Below are 19,027 nucleotides of genomic sequence, written 5' to 3'. Positions count from 1 at the left end.
AGGGAAAAGTGTTGACACCAATTGAAGTTGTAGATCTGAATCTCAGCAAAAATGTCAGTCTTAGGGGTACTTTCTTATGCCCGTAAGTAATTGGCATTGGAATCATTAAAGTAGTGAGTCTTGGTCGAAATGGTGTAAGTCATAAGATTTTTGCTATGTATGTGTGCATCATTTATAGAGCTTTTTCCAGACCACTCTCCAATCTTCCCCACCACTATCCAGAATTATACATTCAAATACTTGTTGAGAGCTTTTGATATAATTGTCATAATAATCAATGCTGATGACTCCACTGAGAGTGCTGAGATCTTCAAAGGAAGTGTGATAAGTAGTAGTCTAAAGAGTAATCCTTGACACATCCTCATCTTTTAGAGAATGGGAAGATGATATGAAGCCAGTGGAGAAAGACTAGGTCATTCTGAGTTGCTACATACCTTAACTGAATTTCCTGTTTAGAAAACTAAGTAAACTTAATTATATATATATGTTTTTAATCCTCTTTTAAAGTATTCATGAGCTGTCAAGAAAGTAAGGAATTCTGACTGGGCACAGTGATACATGCCTATAATTCCAGTGATTTGGAGGCTAAGTCAGGAAGATTTTGAGGCCAGGCTCAGCAGTTCAGTGAGAGCCTATCTCAAAACAAAAAATAAAAAGGTCTGAGAATGTAGCTCAGTAAAAAACACACTGGATTTGATTCCCAGTACCAAGGGGGTTGGGGGAAAGTAAGTAAGGAATTCAGGTAAGAAATACTTCAGGCAAAAATTCAGAAAGGTAAGCTGAACTTGATGACTAACTTTCACCTTGAGGGAATTTGCTGAGCCTACTGAATTTTCATTGTCTATTCTTATGACTCCAAGGAACTCAGGATGCAAAACACAGAGCCAGTCCAAGATAGAGTCTCATAGACAGCAAGGTAACATAAGAGTGTCCAGAGATGAGTAACTCAAAAGATTTGGTTAAAATTTTAGTTTAAGCTGGGCAGGATGGCACACAACTGTAATCCCAGTATCTCCAGAGGCTGAGGATCACAAGTTCAAAGCCAGCCTCAGCAACAGTGAGATGCTAAGCAACTAAGTGAGACCCTCTGAAATAAAATTCAAAATAGGTCTGGGGATGTGGCTCAGTTGTCAAATGCCCCTGAGTTTAATCCCCAGTACCCATTCCCCACCAAACAAAACAAAATTTTAGTTTATATAGTATCTTAGCAAAGGAACAATATGTTTTTAGAGAATTGAGCAAACAAAAGGACCTGAGTCTCTGCATGAAGCAAATAATGGGAGGGTAACTATATGGGAAACCATGGGTAGGAAAAAACTAGTAGAGTTTGATGGGTGTGGTGGTGCATGCCTATAATCCCAGACTCGGGAGACTGAGGCAGGAGGATCACAAATTCAAAGCCAGCCTCAGCTATTTAGTGAGGCCCTAAGCAACTTAGCAAGACCCCATCTCAAAAACAAACATAACAGGTTGGGGGTGTTGCTCAGTGGTAAAGCTTAAATAACCAACCAACAAAATTAGTAGTTTGTTACGTAAATTTCTCTGGTGAACATCTTCAGGATATGTCTAATGTGGACTTTGTGACTGACTTCTGTCCTTGGTAGAGAGGGGAGGAATGACACTTTTGTAAGCTTATGTCCTACTTTCAGGAAAATACAAGGAGGAAAGAGGATTTTTCTTATACTTATTTGTTTCCTTTGAATTGCCCTCAGCTCAAATATGGCATTCAGCAAAGAAAAGTGACTAGAATAAAACCAAGATATTTAAGGTACTGATTATTGTCATTTTCCCCTAATCCCACATGTAGCATACAGAACACTGAAGACTATAATAATGGTTCCTTGGGGCATTGATTATCAACTGACATGTCTGTGTTCTGGAAAGAAAAAAAATGGAGAAAATTGGTGGAATGGGGAATATAATTTTAGAAAGCTCTAGAATTTTTTTTGTTTATACCCCTCCTCACATTCTCTCATACTATCTGGAGAATAACTTTTGAATAAAGTCACCATTAGCTAAAGGAAGAGGTCTCAAAAAAGGATTAGTGTGAATGTGGTATAGAGTGGCCAAGAAAATATGACCTAAGAAAGTGTAGTAAGTTTGGTCATTTAGTGGGGGGGGGCAAGTATAGTTTGAGGTAACGAATATGAGCATTTCAGCCAGGTGAAGTGGTGTACACCTGTAATCCTAATTATTAAGGAGGCTAAGGCAGGAGGATTACCAAGTTTGAGGCAATTATTAGTAATTTAGACCCTGTCTCCAAATAAAATTTTTTTAAAAAGGAGAGCTAGGGATATGGCTTAGAGGTAGAATGTTCCTGAGTCAATCCCTAGTACTGGGGAGGGAGTTGGGGGAGGGGTATGAGGAGGAAGTAGATGAGATTACTAAAGAAGGTGTGTAGTAGATGGAGGAAGGTTCCAGAAGAACCAGGAGGAGTTGGGATTAGTAGTTAGAGGAACATTTTAAGGTTGAGCTAAGTATTTTTTCTCAGTAACATGAAAGGGAGTGGAGGAGGTTGAAAACCTGCTGAGGTAAATAAATATTTGAGCAGTTTAATGGGATTAAATTATTATTGACCATAGAACATTAAGGGATAGTTGAAGAAATTGGGAATTCAATTGGATGTTTGTTTTGTGGTACTAGTAATTGAAGCTAGGGCCTCACACATGATAGGGAAGCCCCTCTACCTTTAAGCTACAATCCTAGTCCTTGACAAGCATTACTTAGCAGCTTAGTGTCTGGGAGTATGGTAGTGCTGAACCAGCATTGGGGATAATGCTAATTAGAAGTGTTAAAGGATTCTGAGGAGGGCATTATCTAACTAAGGACCTTATAGTTCAGCCTATGTAGGAAGTCAAATATTACCAGATAGGGTAATAATTCAGTTGGAGAATTGCCAGGAATTAAGGAATTAGTACATTTTAAGAGCAACAATCAGGGCTGGGGATGTGGCTCAAGCGGTAGCGCGCTCGACTGGCATGCGTGCGGCCCGGATTCGATCCTCAGCACCACATACAAACAAAGATGTTGTGTCTGCCGAGAACTGAAAAATAAATATTAAAAAAAAAAAAGAGCAATAATCAGATGTGAATGAGAGAGAAGAAAAATATGACTTTGGTCAGAAAGAATGTGGAATCTAAAAGCTTAGATATAAAATACTTCTTAGAGGTTGCCAGATTATTAGTAGACCTCATGTGATTTTTTTTTTTTGGCGGGGGGGTATTGAGTATTGAACCCAGGGTCACTTGACCACTAAGCTACATCCCCAGCCCTTTTTAATTTTTATTTTGAGGCAGGGTCTTGCTAAATTGTTTAGGACCTCAGTAAATTGTTGAGGCTGGCCTTGAATTTGCAGTCCTTTTGTCTCAGCCTCCTAAAGAGATTATAGGCGTGTGCCACCATACTTGGCCCTTATGTGAATAAAGGCATTACAGTTTGAAAGGTGCAAGGTAAAAGATGGCATAGTTGCACTGAAATCAGGAGTAGTAACCTGGAGGTAGTTTTTGTTGGATTAAATGGGATATTTGTAAATAACTTCTAGTTTGAAGTCAGGAAAGCTTCCAGCTTGTGAGAATGTAGGATATTTAATGGTTCCCGCAGAATGTTATAGAGGAACAGGAATTTTCTGGATATATGCTGCTGTTTGGATCATACTTAAATGTAATAGGAGAGTTTTGATAGATATCTCTGTAATAAACAGTGGATATTATTAATTGGGACATTATTATTATTGTTATTATTAATTGTTTTTTTTGTACCAAGGATTGAGCCCAGGGGTACTTTGCCATCAAGCCCCATCCCCAGCCTTTTTTTATATTTTATTAAGGTCTTTCTGAGTTGCTCAGGGCCTTGCTAAGTTGCTCAGGCTAAGTTTGAACTCACGATCCTCCTGCTTCAGCCTTGTTCACTGAGATTACAGGTGTGTGCCACTGCACCTGGTTGGGTTGTTACTTTATTTAAAAGCTTTAAACTAGGTATTGTGGCACTTGCATGTAATCCCAGTTATTTGAGGGAGGATAAGGCAGGAGGATTGCAAGTTGAGGCAATTTAGGGGGAGGCCCTTTCTCAAAAAAGAGCTGTAGATATGTTAGTGCTTACCTAACATGTGCAACGCCTGAATTCAAGCCTCAACATGACCAATAAAGAAGAGCTTTAATGTACAGGATGAGTGATTCATACTGGAACTGTTGTGGGCATTTATAAATGCAGTATTTTGTTTGTCACATTAGTTAGACTATGTACTTTTCCTGAGATAGATTTATTTAGTAATAAACCACAGAAAAGATTCAGTACCCAAAATTCGTCATATACAGGAAGATAATGTACATAACTGTGTAACTGTGGCCTTAGTTTTCTTCCTGTTTGTCATACTGTCATTACAACTATGATCTTACAAATTTTGTTTCCATTATTTTGAGAGAAATAATACCTCAAATGCTTTATAAAGAACTGTACACTGGAATATTAAACTGAAACTCTCAGCTGCTAAGTAATTTTAAAAATAGCCATCATATAATGACAATTGGAAGAACTATCATTTGTTACCCCAGAAAACAGTTGTAAAACTGTATCACTGTATCATCAATCATGTGACTTTTAAAGCGTATGATTTACTGGAACCAAATCTTAGAACAGTAAAAGTAAAGGTCAATAGGAAATTAAGATAGGAAATCCATAAGGAATGTACAGTATTGTCTGAGTGAGAGAGTAGATAAGAGGAATAAGGAAAGAAAAGCAGTAAAAAAGGAAACGAGGAGGAGAAAATAACTCAGTTTATCATTGAGTTTTATACATAAACATAGTAGAAGAGCACTATAGTACAGATATCTTACCCAGGAGCTTTCAGAACCCTATGGTAATATCAGATATTACCCTAATATTACGACAATAAGTACACTACTGCTAACAAAGAAGTTTCCTGTCTCCACATTTCCTAGAAAAAGATGTTTCTAGTCTTTATTATAAGTTTGTGATATTAAGGGCTTATACTTAACATGTAAAGATACTCAAATTCTCTGCTAGTTCTGCTTTAAGTGCATTTCTTAAGATAGTTTATCAATGATTTCCTCTACCTACACTTAAAATGGAGCAGTTCAGCTGTGACCTCAGTGAAAGAATCATAGGTTGTCCTTGTTTCTGATCTGTTTAATTAGTTCCTCTGTGTTTTTCATTTTTAAGTTGTTAAAGTAACTTCCTAAAATTATTCTTCCAAAAGGACAGTTAATCTTACGAATTTTTTAGAACCTGAATGAAATGAGTGTTACACATAATAGTTCCTTTTCTATTACTCCTTTTCCTTAATTCCTCCTTCCCCATTCTAGGCAAAAATAGTAGTTCACTGTTTCCTATCCCACTACTTCTTCTTCATTTTTTTTTTCCTATTCCACTTCTTAACATCTTTTAATAATTGTACTTCACATGAAGAAGAAAAAAAAAATAGCAAGAAAGGGTAATAAAGTAATGTGAAAGGGTAAAAAAAAACAGTGTAAAATAGTTTTTTTAAAGAGGGTGGGTATTCAGTAAAAAGTAATTTTCCTACCTGTTTTTTTGGTACCAGGGATTAAAGCTAGGGGTGCTTAACTCCTGATCCACATCCCCAGCCCCTTTTTTTGAGCTTTTTATTTTGAGACAGTATCTCACAAGGCTATTTAGGGCCTTGCCAAGTTGCTGAAGCTGTCTTTGAACTCAGAATCCTCCTGCCTCAGCGCTCAGAGCTGCAGAGATTATAGGCAGGTGCCATCGTGCCTGGCTCTTGGTGCATTTTAGTCGTATATAGTGCTGGGTGGAGGGGGGCTTTCTTGTGCATTATAGAATGACTAACAGCATCCCTGCTTCAATGATCTAGATGCTGATAGCCCCTTCTTCCCCATCTCCAAGTGTGCTAGCTAGAAGTATTTCTAGACATTGCCAAATATCTCCAGGGGACCACATTTCCCCAGTTGAAATCCTCTGTTTTAGAGCATTGCCCTAAAAGAACACCTGTAGGATGGCTTCACATTTATAGCAGCATAATGAAAAAGAAGAATAAATTAATGTTTTTACCAGTGCTAAAATAAGATACCTTCCATAGCTGACACATAAAAGCTTTACAGACAGTGAAAGAGAAGGCATTTTCAAGAGGTAAAGGAACCTGGAAAAGGTTACTTATTTCATAGGAAGTGAAAAATTGAAAATTTATTCTATGTGATTATCTGATGACTTATTATTTTTTAGTTGTAGTTGGACACAATACCTTTACTTTATTCATTTTTACGTGGTGCTGAGGATTGAACCCAGGGCCTCGCACATGCTAGGCAAGTGCTGTACCGCTGAGCCATAACCCCAGCCCGCCCCCCTTTATAGCACTTTTTTAGAAGAGGTATTACCAGGATATGACTAACACATATTTCTCCTAATAACCTAGCTAAACTGTAAACATAAGCTCTGTGATATGAATTTCCTTTATAGAACACCAATATCCCTGACAAACAGCAAGATCAGCAAAAGCATCTTAGGAAAACGTAACAAAAATTGTAACATTTTAAAACATGAATAAACAAGGAGAGTAATGAATTACAGTAGATGGGGTAGAGAGAGAAGAAGGGAGGGGAGGGGAGGGGAGGGGGGATAGTAGGGGATAGGAAAGGTAGCAGAATACAACAATTACTAATTGGGCATTATGTAAAATTGTGGACGTATAACCGACATGATTCTGCAATCTGCATTTGGGGTAAAATTGGGAGTTCATAACCCACTTCAATCTAATGTATGAAATATGATATGTCAAGAACTTTGTAATGTTGTGAACAACCAGTAAAAAAATAAAACATTAAAAAAAAAAAACAGCATTGGTCACAGAAAAAAGGTAAAAAAAAAAAAATTAAAACATGATATACTAGAGTACCTTTATTTTAAAATGCTCACTTATTTGAAATTTTAATGTATATATAGATTTATGAAGATTTTTTTTTTTTTTGGTGGTGCTGGGGATCAAACCCAAGGTCTTGTGCATGTGAGGCAAGTACCTCGCCAACTGAACTATAACCCCAGCCCTCTGCATTTTAAGTAGAGAATATGTGTGGTGGTTAGAGTATGGGCTCTATAGTTGTATGGCTTGGATTCAGATCTTGCCTCTTCCATTTGTTAACCTTTCATCTAAGGCAAATTACTTAATCATGCTAAGCTTCAGTTTCTTTTTCCTTGATAGGGGAAAAATCATTCTACTTTATAGGATCACTGAAGATTCAGTGACTTCATCTGTTTACTCTTTTGGCATAGTCTTTGGCACACTCAGAAAATGTTTGTCTTCAAACATTTGTTGCATTGCTAGAACTCAGATTTAAAACTAATTTTTCCCTACTTCCAGAATACACACACATACACACACACACACACACACGTTATTTAGAGTCATTTTATTATCTTTGGTTAACTAGATCCAGAAGTTGACATTATTATTATTTTAGTTGTAAATGGACACAATACTTTTATTTATTTTTATGTTGAGGATTAAACCCAGAGCTTCTTACACATGCCAGGCAAGCATTCTATTGCTGAACTACAACCCCAGCTCCCAGGAATTGACTCTTAACTGAAAGGGACAGTGTCTCAAAACATTTTAAGTTTAGATATTTACAGACACCTGTCGTAGATACCTGGATAATTTGAAGGCAGTTGGATATCTATTTTAGATTCTCTGCTAATTTAAGGAAAGAAACACCAATTGTACATTTCTTGGTATCCTTAGCTACTTGGACTTTTATCTTGAGGTTTTACCTTTTCTTGTATGTTCATCCTAATAGGTCAGAGAAACCACATTGTACCCTAAGGTCTCCTTGAAACCATAGGAGGCCATATTATGAAGTACATCCTCTCTTCAGTCTTGTATTCTATTTTCTCATTTCCCAAGAGCTGGTTAAATTGCCCTGGTTTCTGTGGAGTGGAAATTTTTTTCCTATAATTCTTAGTGTCTCACAATAGGGAAGGATAAGACCAAGAAACCTAGAATAGTCCTTGAAAATTCTTGTTTATTTATTGCTTTTTAGACTATCTGTCTTTCTATCTATCTTGAAATACCAGTAACTAATATCAAACCAACAATGATCGCTTGTTTTTTCTTTCTAGGCAGAAAAACTTATGAAGCAAATTGGTGTGAAAAATGTGAAGCTTTCAGAATATGAAATGAGTATTGCTGCTCATCTGGTAGATCCTCTTAACATGCATGTATGTATCCTTAATCTTATTATGATTTATTTATTTTGGCTAGTGTTCTATATTAAAGGAGTGGAAGATTATGAGCAGGTTCAATGATTCTCTAGGAGGAATCACAGGACTTAGAACGTAATTGTATTCACAGATATGATTTATTCTGGGTACAAGGCAGCATCAGCAAAGGGAAAAGGGAATGGAGTAAAGTCTGGAGAAAGGCATAGTCTTCCTAGAATTCCCTCCACTTGAGAAGTCATAAGGACATGCTTAATTCTTTCATCAACAAGTTGTGACAACACATGTGCAGTATTGTCTTCTAGGAAGCTTAGTAGAGACACAGTCCAGGGTTTTTAATTGGGGGCTATTCATGTAGTCCTCATCTTCCTTACGTGTTTTGAAATTCTAGACTCCCAGAAGGAAAAGTGATATTAACCATAAACCACATCATTGGCACACACTGTTTAGGAACAGTGAGCTGTTGTCAAGGAATTGTGGGAACTCTTAAGTTCCCAAATGCTAGGCCTGCTATGTTACTCTTTTCTGAACATATTTTGAACACATTTGCCTAGGAAAACTTGTAATTTTATGTATTTTTCATTGTTTTATAAAACTTTTTTCCTCATGTGGGTGTTTTGATTTGTGTAATTTAAATCTAGACTTTTTTTTTGTACCAGGGATTGCACCCAAGGGTGCTTCACCACTGGTTTCTCCACATCCCCAGCCTTTTTATATTTTATTTAGAGACAGGGTCTCACCGAGTTGCTTAGGGCCATGCTACATTGCTGAGGCTGGCTTTGAACTTCTGTCTCAGACTCCTGAGTCTCTGGGATTATAATCATGTGCCACTGTATCCAATTAAAATCTAAATTTTTATGGTATGTTATGGTAAGCAACACAGGATTCTGAATCCCAGTTTTTCTATTTGTGACCTTGGCAAATGGTTTTCTCAAGTTTCAGTTCTGATGTCTATAGCCCAGGGATAATAGCATAATACCTGTCTATCTATATACTTCATAAACATTTTTTTGAGGATTAGATTAATTTAGTTTATAAACTCCAAGATGCTATATGAATACTTGATTAGCAACAGATATAAATATACTAGAATATATTTATCTAATACATTAATGTTATTGATACAAATTGAGTAAAATATGGTAGACCCATCTCTAAATCTAGAAAATAAAAATGTGCAATACCTTTTAATATTTGTGTATAGAGAGACATATGTACACATCCCTAGATTTAAGCCTCTACTTTAATTTGTTTTATGACTTTATAATGACATCTTTTAGGGCCCTAAATGTATCTATGTGTGAGTTAGTCTACAATAAGGGATAGTATGTTTTCCCAGCTATTATGAATATTTTCTTCAGATTTGGCTACTGTTTTACATCCCCACCGGTTGGTTATGGTTTGGATTTGAATTGTGTGCCAGAACCTCATGTGTGAGACAATGCAAGAAGATTCAGAGAAGAAATCATTGGGTTGTGAGAGTCTCAACCTAATCAGTGAATTAATCCCTGATGGGATTAACTGAGTGTGGCTGGAGGAAATGGTTAATTGGGGGCATGGCTATTGGGTATATATTTTGTATCTGGAGATTTAAAAATATTTTATCTTTTAATTTTGAGATAGTGTCTCTCTATCTTTTCCCACTGCCCCCTCTTTGCTTTCTGATCATAATGTGAGCTGTTTTCCTCTCTCACACTCTACCACCATGATGTCCTGCCTCACCTAGAGCCCAGAGGAATGGAGTCTGGCTTCTGTGGACTAAGATCTCTGAAACCGTGAGCCCTTAAATAAACCTTTCCTCCCCTACAGTTGTTCTGGTCAGGTCTTTTTAGTCAGAGCAGCGATAAAAAGCTGACTAAAACACCACCCACTTTTTCCCCTAAGTTTTAAAAAAAAAGTAAAGCAGTGCTTCTGAATGACCCTTTTACTGTGCTAGCTTAGAACTAGGTTGATTTCCTTTTCTCTTTCTGTTTTTTTTTTTTTTTTCCCCTTGGAGGGGCAGGTACGCGCAGCACTGGGGATTGAATCAAGGTCCTTGTGCACTATAGGCAAGCATTGTACCACTAAAGCTACACTCCCAAGACTCTTCATTAAAGTTTATTTTGAGACAGAGTTTCAATAAATTGTCCAGACTGGCCTTTAACTTGCATCCTTCTGCATCAGCTTTCTGAGCTGCTGGCATTATAGATGTGGGCCCAGCTTATGGGATGGATGGATATACACGCGCGCGCACACACACACACACACACACATATATGTATATATATATACACACATTAATATTATAAACAGATATATAAATGTCTATATAGATATATAGATTTTGTTTTTGTTTTTTTTTAGTCCCTTTTAGCTTTATTTAAAAGAAACATTTTGATTCAGAAGGTTTTCCATGTCTATTTGAAAATATGTTGTGTTAGTCAGCTTTTTGTTTTGGTGACCAAAATACTGACAAGAACAACTTGGGGGAAGTGAATAAACTCTTATTTTAGCTTATAGTTTCAGAGGTTCTTTTGATGGTCTGCCAGATGTTCTGGGTCCAAGGTGAAGCAGAGCATCATGGCCTAAGGGTGTAGTAGAGAAAAGCTGCTCACTTCTTAGTGTCCTCAAAGCAGAGAGAGAGAGAAAGGGGAAGGGGTTGCAGGGAATGTGAACCATCACAGGGCATTTTCCCAGTGACCCACTCTTCCAGCCATGTTCCACTTGCCTAGTTACTACCTGGTTAATTCATTCAAATTAGGTTGGATTGATTAGTTTACAGTTCTCATTAATCTAAGCATTGCACCTCTAAATATTCCTAAATTAACACAGGAACTTTTTGGGGAAATCTCATTTCCAAACCATAGCATTTATTTTTCTTTTTGTTACTTAGAATTTAGCCCTGAGGTGCTTTACCCTGAGCTATATTCCCAGCCCTTTTTATTTTTTATTTTGAGATAAAGTCTTACTGATTTGCTTAAGCCCTCACTAAGTTGCTCCTGCTGGCCTTAAATTTGCACTCTTTCTATCTCAGACTCTTGAGTTGCTGAGATGGATTACAGGCATACAGAACTGCTCCCAGCACTTCATAAGTTTGACAGTTTTTACTTTTGATGAATAAAAATCAGAAGTTCAGTTTGATTAGTATACACCTTATCTCTAAAATTCCTATTGTGTTGATAATATCTTATGTAAAATAGGTACATTCCTGGAAAAACTCTTCCCCATCAGCTGGTGCTAATTATCTTGAGCTGTTTTTCAGTATTCTTGTGGAAGTGTATTTTCTACTCACAGATGGAATGAATTCAGTTAAATTCTTAACCCCACATAAGACACTGGCGATTGAACCCAAGGCCTCTCCCATAAGAGGGAAATGCTCTACCACTGAGCTACATCCAGAGCCCTAATGCTTTATTTAATTTTTTTTAAATAGAAAGAAATTGACTTCTAAATTCCTTTTTCAAGTGTCACTGAGCTTATTAATATCATTACTGCTGCAAAGTGTTTACTCATATTAATATACAATTTTAACTTTTTATTATTTATCTGTAATTACCAGATTATGTAATGGTTTACAATTGGGGGTGGATTTTTTGCTTTGTGAGTATACATTAGTTGTAAAATTTATATTGACTTTAACTTTTTCCAGGTTACTTGGAGTGATATAGCAGGTTTAGATGATGTCATTACAGATCTGAAAGATACAGTCATCTTACCTATCAAAAAGAAGCATTTGTTTGAAAATTCTAGGCTTCTGCAGCCTCCAAAAGGTATGGTAAAAACTGGTTTTTTGTTTTTTTTTTTTTTTTTTTTTTGATGAAATCAGATTCTCCAAACACAATGCTGCCATCCAGTGAACTGTTGTATAAGTCATAATTTTAAAATAATTTTTTATTCTGTTTACTTATTTTGGTACCTGGGATTGAGCCCAGGGGCACTTAACCACTGAGCCATATCCCAGGGCTTTTTATTGTATTTAGAGACAGGTTCTTGTTGAGTTGCTTAGGGCCTTGCTAAGTTGCTGAAGGTGATTTTGAATTCAGATCCTCCTGCCTCAGTCTCCTGAGCCACAAGGATTATAGGTGTCTGCCATCACCCCCAGCCTCAGTCATTTTTTTTTTAATATTTATTTTTTAGTTGTAGTTGGACACAATACCTTTATTTCACTTATTTATTTTATGTGGTACTGAGGATTGAACCCAGGGTCTCACATGTGCAAGGCGAGTGCTTTACTGTTGAGCTACAACCCCAGCCCCCTCAATCATTCTTTTTTTTTTTTTTTTTTAAAGACATAGAGTGAGAGAGGAAAGAGAGAGAGAGAATTTTTTAATATCTATTTTTTAGTTTTCAGTGGACACAACATCTTTGTATGTGGTGCTGAGGATCGAACCCGGGCCGCATGCATGCCAGGCGAGCGTGCTACCGCTTGAGCCACATCCCCAGCCCCCCCTCAATCATTCTTTAGCTTCTAAAATTTTTATAAATTATTTCCTCATTTGTAGTTAGTCACCACTTTGAAACCTTGAAACTTAAGCATTGAGAATGTTTATAACTGCATCTGTAAGTATGATCCTTTTAGTTTTGTTTATGCATACAGTCTTATTATAGGCAATTCAAATAAAGAATGCAGAATCACTTTCGGAAAGGAAAGTTGGTCGCTTTTCAAATACACTAATAAGATAGTGTATTTGTCACCAATGAGGATTATTTTAAATTGGAATATGTATGTATCAATTAGTCATGTCTTTCTTTTTTTGAGTGAGAGGCATACTGGGATTGAAGACTACTGAGCCACATCCCCAGCCCTTTTTTTATATTTTATTTAGAGACAAGGTCTTACTGAGTTGCCAGGACCTCACTAAGTTGCTGAAGCTCTGAACTCGGCATCCTCCTGCCTCAGCCTCCCGAGCCACAGCGAGTGCTGTATGTCAGCTTAGTTTTTTCTTTCTTATCCTAAATCTTTTATTTGTCTGTAGCACTTAACAAGTAAAACCCTCACAAAAAACATCCATCTTAAAAAGAAGTATGAATTTTTAGGCTTCTACAAAGCACAAGATAAACATATATTTGTTTTGTTTAAATTGGTTATGTAAGTGTCAAATTAAGCTCAAGAAACTAGTTAAAAGATTGTGAAACTAAGAATTAAAGCAAGGGCTGGGGATGTGGCTCAAGCGGTAACGCGCTCGCCTGGCATGCGTGCGGCCCGGGTTCGATCCTCAGCACCACATACAAACAAAGATGTTGTGTCCGCCGATAACTAAAAAATAAATATTAAAATTTAAAAAAAAAAAAAAGCAAAATGCTTCATGTTAACTTATGGACTACTACTCATTCACCACTCTTAATATATACTAACACTGTTTAGACCACTAAACTGCTAAACTCACTGATAATATGTCAGTTGAATCTTAAAATGAAACATAACATACATAGATAAAATATTTGAGTGAATAATTATAAAGGTAACATGTAACTATCACCCAGGTTAAGAAGTACAATATAAATATCTCCTTATGTATACCTTATTTATCATAACTCTATCTGCCAGAAGATTGTGAGATTTAAAAGCCTTTATTTCAAGTTTAATTTTCAGACACTAGCAACTACTTACTTAGTAACACTAATTTTGATTTACAAAGAGAAATAATTGGAAAATATTAATCTTCTGTCCAAACTACTAGGAGAAAAACATGAAACGATCAACGAATACTTTGAAACAAATATGACATTCTAAAAGTAGTGCATATGTTACAATGGTGTAACTGTAAAGTGTACAAAATACAGAGGCTTTCATATGAATGGTTCTAAAAATTCTGATATAATTAATATTTACATATGAATTTGCTAGTAAATGTGCAGCCCACATTATTATATGATCAAAAAATAGATATAATAATTCCACAACACCAGCAATCATCCATGTGTTTTCAGCTTTAAATGAAATGTCGTTAGATGACTATTCTTTATTGTTTCACATGGCTATCCAAAAGAAAAATGTCAGTTGAAGGATCAGATTATAATTGACTTAAGTAAATTTTAAGCAGTTATAAATGGACTTGAATTAAAAATCGCAAATTCTGCTTGAAAATATTAACTTGTCCTGGTAAAGTTTATGGAGTTAAATTTCAAATCAGCTTTAGTAATGTTTAAAACTTGGGCTAGTTGATGGTCAAGCGCAGTGGCACATGCCTGTAATTCCAGCGACTTGGGAGGATGAGGTAGAAGGATCAAAGTGTGAAATATGATTTGTTAAGAACTAAGTAATGATTTGAACAACCAACAATAAAAATTAAAAAAAACAAATAAACAAATTCAAAGTCAGCTTCAGAAATGGTGAAGCACTAAGTGACTCAGGGAGATCCTGTGGCTCAGTGGTCGAGTGCCCCCTGAGTTCAATCCCCAGTACCAAAAACAAACAAACAAACAAAACTTGGATTAGTTTGATGTTGTAACGTGAATCTTAAAGAATTGTGATCAATAGAAAAATATGTCTACTCTTTAGGAAAAGTTTGACCATTATTTTGAGATGCCTGATGTAAAAAAAATATATAAGGTTTATGGAAACAAGCTCAAGTTTTTTATTTAAAAAAAAAATTGAAAAGTGGGCTGGGAATATAGCTCAATGATAGAACTCTTGCCTAGCTTGCTCAAGAACCTGGCTTTGATCCCTTGCATGGCAACCAAAAAAATTCAGTTTTTGACATGTGTTTTATATAAATATTTTATGCGAAGTATTTATTTTTTTTCCTCAGTTTGAATTTTATTTTTATTGTCCAACATTAAGAAAATTTGTATATCTCCATGGGGCTGGGGTTGTGGTTTAGCGGTAGAGCACTCGCCTACCATGTTCAATGCCCTGGGCTTGATCCTCAGCACCACATAAAATTAAATAAATAATATAAAGGTATTGTGTCCAACTACAACTGAAAAATAAATATTTTAAAAAATTTGTATACCTTCATATCTATTATACTTTACTCCAAAGAAAGCAAATATTTCATTATCTTGAAGATAATAATAAAATAATGTTAATTTTTCAGGTGTTCTTCTCTACGGACCTCCAGGCTGTGGTAAAACATTAATTGCCAAGGCTACAGCTAAAGAAGCAGGCTGTCGGTTTATTAACCTTCAACCTTCAACATTGACTGATAAGTGGTATGGAGAATCTCAAAAATTGGCTGCTGCTGTTTTCTCCCTTGCCATAAAGCTACAGCCTTCCATCATCTTTATAGATGAAATAGGTATGTTGTTTTCTATGTGAGCCTTTTGAAAAGTCATTTTAAAGGTAATATTTAGAAAACCAGATTTAATTTTTAACAATTGTTAGGCTCTGCTAATAAAACAAAAGGCATAACTAGCAGCTGAATATTCTGTATCTCATATCTGTGTTTTGGAATGAATCATAGCCTTTTCATACCCTTGCTTGATAGGCTTTTCTCTCTTAACAGTATTCAGTGGAGATATATGTACATGTTTTATTATGCATATATGTTTATCTAGGATAGGTTCCTAGAAGTTGAACTTTCTTCAACTTCACTAGGATTACAAGTTCTTCAAAATGATTATACCTAGACACTCATAACAGTGAATTTGTTTCCCAGCATACTAAGATTTATTTTTTCAGATATTACCATTAATTTTTGCCGATTTGAAAACCAAGAATTATCACACCATTATTTTAATTCATGTTTTACTAATCACTAGTAAATTTGGATGGGTTAATATGTTGATTCACTGTTAGGGTTTTTTGCTTGTAATGTCCAGTTTTTCTTTGGTGAATTTATATTTTTCTGGATAATTCGTTGTTGATGTTTATTATAACTACTTCAATTTGTTTATAGTAGTTTCTTTTACAATGATTTAAATGGCTGCAGTGATTTAAATTTGAAAGTAGTCATGTTTATTTTTCCTCTGTGATTTATGCTTTTTATGTCTGGTTTACAATACTTTACACTATCCCCACAAATATTCTTAAAAATTTTTTTTGTTATATGGTATGAGATAGAAATCTAATTCCATTTAGACAGCAAACTTATAAAAGAGACTATCCACCAGATTGCTAAATAAAAAGCACTAAATTGCATAGTAGAAATAAATCTGAATACATTAGTTGTCGTAAAAATAGCAAATTAACTACACTTCCCAATTAAAGAAATAGATTGAAATTATTTTTAAATCCAGCTATATACTCTTTTTCAAGATGCATACCAGAACCCCAAATATTGAAAGAATAAAACAGTGAAAAAATTCCCAAGGCAAATACATAACCAAAACTTTTCTTTTGCTACAGATTTAGAAGTTCTTTATTCTTCTTCTAGTGAAACATTTAACATACGTACTTGTCTTTTTCTTTGGTATGGGGATTGAACCCAGAGTGCTTAATCTCAGCTCTTTTTATTTTTGATTTTGAAACAGGGCCTCACTAAATTGCTTAGGTCCTTGCTAAGTTGCAGAGATTGGCTTTGAACTGGATCTTCCTGGCTTAGACTCCTGAATTGCTAGGATTATTGGTGTGTGTCATTGTACCCAGCTATACCTATTTTTCTTTTTCTTTCTTTCTTTTTTTTTTTTTAAAGAGAGAGAGAGAGAATTTTTTAATATTTATTTTTTATTTATCGGTGGACACAACATCTTTGTATGTGGTGCTGAGGATTGAACCCAGGCTGCATGCATGCCAGGCGAGCACACTACCGCTTGAGCCACATCCCCAGCCCCCTACTTTCCTTAAATGTCTAAAGCCTAATCATTGTCTCTGCCCTCCTTGCAAACTATATAGTGACCTTAGAACTTTTACACATTGATAATTCCCCCTAACTTTTACATGTTTTCCAACATTTTTTCTTTTTTATATCTTGCCTATTACTGTTATTTTCATTGCTTTTTCACTTACTCACATTTGCCAGTTTTTTATTCACCAGTGCTTCTTAGATCTTGCCTTTTCTGGATTTAATTTTCTTACTAAAGTCTTAAATTTCTTTCAGCAAAGGTTGTTAGGAGTGAATTCTTTCTGTTTTTAGATGAAAGAGTGTTAATTCTTTCTGCCTTATCTCTTAAATGATACAGAATTATTTTCCCTCAGCATTTTGAAGTTTCAGTTTCCATTGTTTTTCAGACTTTCTTGTTGCTTTTGAGAAATCTGCTTACTGCCTAAGATATCTAAAGATTGTATCTTGTTTAGGTGTTCTATTTGCTAAGCCTAGTAAACCCACAGTAATGCGTTTTGATCTGAGAATTCATGGCTTTCATTACTTCTGAAAAATTCCTCAAGCCTGTGTATTTTTTGAATGTTGTAATTCTTCCAATGCATAAATTATATAAAGGGTAAATAATTACTTTCTAAAGTTAAGGACCTTTTTTTTTTTTTTTTTTTTTTTAAGACTCCTTTCTACGGAATCGTTCAAGCTCTGATCATGAAGCTACAGCCATGATGAAAGCTCAGTTTATGAGTCTCTGGGATGGTTTGGATACTGATCATAGCTGCCAGGTATTTGAGTAAAACTTGGTTACACTAAACTGGTTGTTTTATTATTAATTGGAAATGTGGTGAGCCACTTAATACTTCCATACAAAAGTTTTTTCATAATATTTATACTTATACTGTATTATACTTATCATAATATAATGTATTCAGATACATAATCTTTATACTTTATACTACTTGTTTTGTCTTTTCAAAAAATACAAGTGATGGGGCTGGTGCTGTGGCTCAGTGGTAGAGCGCTTCCCTAGCATGTATGAGGCCCTGGGTTCGATTCTCAGCACCACCTACAAACAAATAAATAAATAAAGGTCCATCAATAACTAATAAAAATATTTAAAAAAAAAACACAAGTGATGAGAATTCAGAAGAAATAGTTTGTATAAATTATCCATTTTGAGAGTTTCATGTTTAACATTGACAGATCGTTTAAGTACCTGAAATAGATGGTGATGGAAGAGAGAAAATCAGGGTAAAGCCCCTCTTTGGAATTTTCAGAACCATTATGCCAAAGAATTGACTAGTGTCTGTGGGTGTTATTATTCTTTCTTTTCCTTTTGACTCTTACCCATAATTCCTTATAGTTTTTCAGTTCTTTGTATATGTGTGTGTAGTGCTGGGTTTGAAATTTTGAGCCTTGTATATGCTAGGCATACTCTGCCACTGAGCCCTACTCTCAGTTCTTATGTCCTTTGTCTTCTCATTTTACTGTGCTCAATAGCTGCTGAAACTTGTATACTTTCTCACTTACTGTCACATGAGCCTTCCTTTAGATTTCTTCGTTTATGCTAAACAGTCCTTTATCTAGACTTTGTCTCTTGCTGCTACAAGGATGTGAAAATGGGTGAGTTCTCTTGTTATGCCCCTATAGAGAAAGTCAGCTTTAGTGTTCAGTTTTCTTCTTTTGTGTTCTCTCTTTCATTTACTTGATCTCTGAATATTTCATATTTTTTGCCAGCTTAATGGTGTGTACATGGGTGTGTTTCGGTATGCTAGGGAAAAGCAGGGCCTAACACATTAGGCAAGGCTCTACCGCTGAGTTGCATCCTCTGCTCTCAATGATGTATTTTAAAAGTAAAATTAAAATTCATTTGGCATTTTATTTTTTTCTGCATATTGCTGGCAATAGAAATCCCAGAACCATTTTCCCATATTTTCTTCATGAATTATGTCACATGGAAAAATTAATGTTACTTTAGCTTTTTTTTTTTTGTACTTGGGGTTGAACCCAGGAACACTTAACCACTGAGCCACATCTGCAGCCCTTTTTATTTTTTTTATATTTTTACTTTGAGGCAGGATCTTGATAAGTTGCTGAGGGTGGCTTTGAACTCATAATCCTCCTGCCTCAGCCTCCTGAGCCTTTGG

The 19,027-nt window shown here is 35.6% G+C and overlaps 1 protein-coding gene across 1 annotated transcript in view; it reads left to right on the top strand.

Annotated features, from left to right (window-relative positions):
- Atad1 (ATPase family AAA domain containing 1) overlaps window positions 1–19,027 on the top strand; it is a 46,607-nt gene that overhangs the window by 6,498 nt on the left and 21,082 nt on the right. The window contains exons 3-6 of the mRNA XM_005339191.5: window positions 8,104–8,202; window positions 11,831–11,951; window positions 15,222–15,422; window positions 17,559–17,665. Coding sequence (XP_005339248.1) covers window positions 8,104–8,202; window positions 11,831–11,951; window positions 15,222–15,422; window positions 17,559–17,665 — 528 coding nt within the window. The remainder of the gene's footprint in view (window positions 1–8,103; window positions 8,203–11,830; window positions 11,952–15,221; window positions 15,423–17,558; window positions 17,666–19,027) is intronic.

The sequence above is a fragment of the Ictidomys tridecemlineatus genome, chromosome 1 (genome assembly GCF_052094955.1).
Source record: "Ictidomys tridecemlineatus isolate mIctTri1 chromosome 1, mIctTri1.hap1, whole genome shotgun sequence".
NCBI classification, from domain to species: Eukaryota; Metazoa; Chordata; class Mammalia; order Rodentia; family Sciuridae; genus Ictidomys; species Ictidomys tridecemlineatus.
The sequence above is the reverse complement of the archived record's forward strand: the minus strand, read 5'-3'. Positions and strand labels throughout refer to the sequence as shown.